At 36.3% G+C, this 968-nt stretch overlaps 1 protein-coding gene across 2 annotated transcripts in view; it reads left to right on the top strand.

The window, feature by feature from the left end:
* LOC107577377 (peroxiredoxin-1) overlaps positions 1 to 968 on the top strand; it is a 4,061-nt gene extending 3,093 nt beyond the window's left edge. For both annotated transcript variants that reach the window (XM_016263461.1, XM_016263462.1), the window contains exons 5-6: positions 332 to 462; positions 651 to 968. In XM_016263461.1, the coding sequence (XP_016118947.1) occupies positions 332 to 462; positions 651 to 736 (217 nt within the window). In that variant the 3' untranslated portion in view covers positions 737 to 968. The remainder of the gene's footprint in view (positions 1 to 331; positions 463 to 650) is intronic.

Here is a 968-nt window from a genome sequence, read left to right as displayed (position 1 = left end):
TCTGAAGGATCACGTGACACTGAAGACTGGAGCAATGATGCTGAACATTCAGGAATAAATGATATTTTAAAAATATTAAAATAGAAAACTTATTTTCAATTGTAAAAATATTTGACAATATTACAGTTTTTACTGTATTTTTTTTTAAATCAAATAAATGCAGCCTTGGTGACCATAAGAAACGTCTTTTAAGAAAACCTTACCAACCACAGACTTTTGAACAATAGTGTATTTTTCTACTACGTTGTAGTAATTGGTTTTGGCACACAAGATTAGAATAAAACAATTCAGGTGTCTTGTTATTGACTACTTTTTTTCTTTCCTAACTTAGAGGACTTTTCATCATTGATGGCAAGGGCATTCTGAGGCAGATAACCATCAATGATTTGCCAGTGGGCCGCTCCATTGATGAAACCCTGCGCTTGGTGCAGGCCTTTCAGTTCACCGACAAACATGGAGAAGGTACAGCATATTTTCTTGGCTTTGTACTGGCTGTACTTCTAGATTTTTACATACTATTCCTTTCATACAGTGCAGTGTGTTCCGTGTAACATCAAAGAGGTAGAAAGAAATGGGTTTCAATGTCATCTCATTTTTAAAAATAATATTAAATATAAATGTTGTGTTTTGTTGTTGTTAATTTTCCCTAGTTTGCCCAGCCGGATGGAAGCCCGGAAAAGACACAATTAAGCCCGACGTCCAGCAGAGCAAAGACTACTTCTCCAAACAACAGTAAAAAGCGCACTAGACTGTGCAGCATAGTGTAATGAGCTTGCACAAGGACTGTCAACATGAAGTACTGCTACTAGTTAGCCTAGCACATCCATGTAGGAGTGGTAATGAAACTACCTGAAATGTATTGTAACATAGTGTGTCTTTCGGACCTTTTTGCTGTGAAAAGAGCAGTGGGAACCAGCTTATTGTATTGTCACAAATTCCTGCATTTCAAACAATAAAAACATTTTTTT

This window comes from Sinocyclocheilus grahami, unplaced genomic scaffold (assembly GCF_001515645.1).
Source record: "Sinocyclocheilus grahami isolate Dianchi unplaced genomic scaffold, SAMN03320097.WGS_v1.1 scaffold5898.1, whole genome shotgun sequence".
Classification (NCBI taxonomy): domain Eukaryota; kingdom Metazoa; phylum Chordata; class Actinopteri; order Cypriniformes; family Cyprinidae; genus Sinocyclocheilus; species Sinocyclocheilus grahami.
Note: the sequence above shows the minus strand (reverse complement) of the source record. Positions and strands in the feature narration are given on the sequence as shown.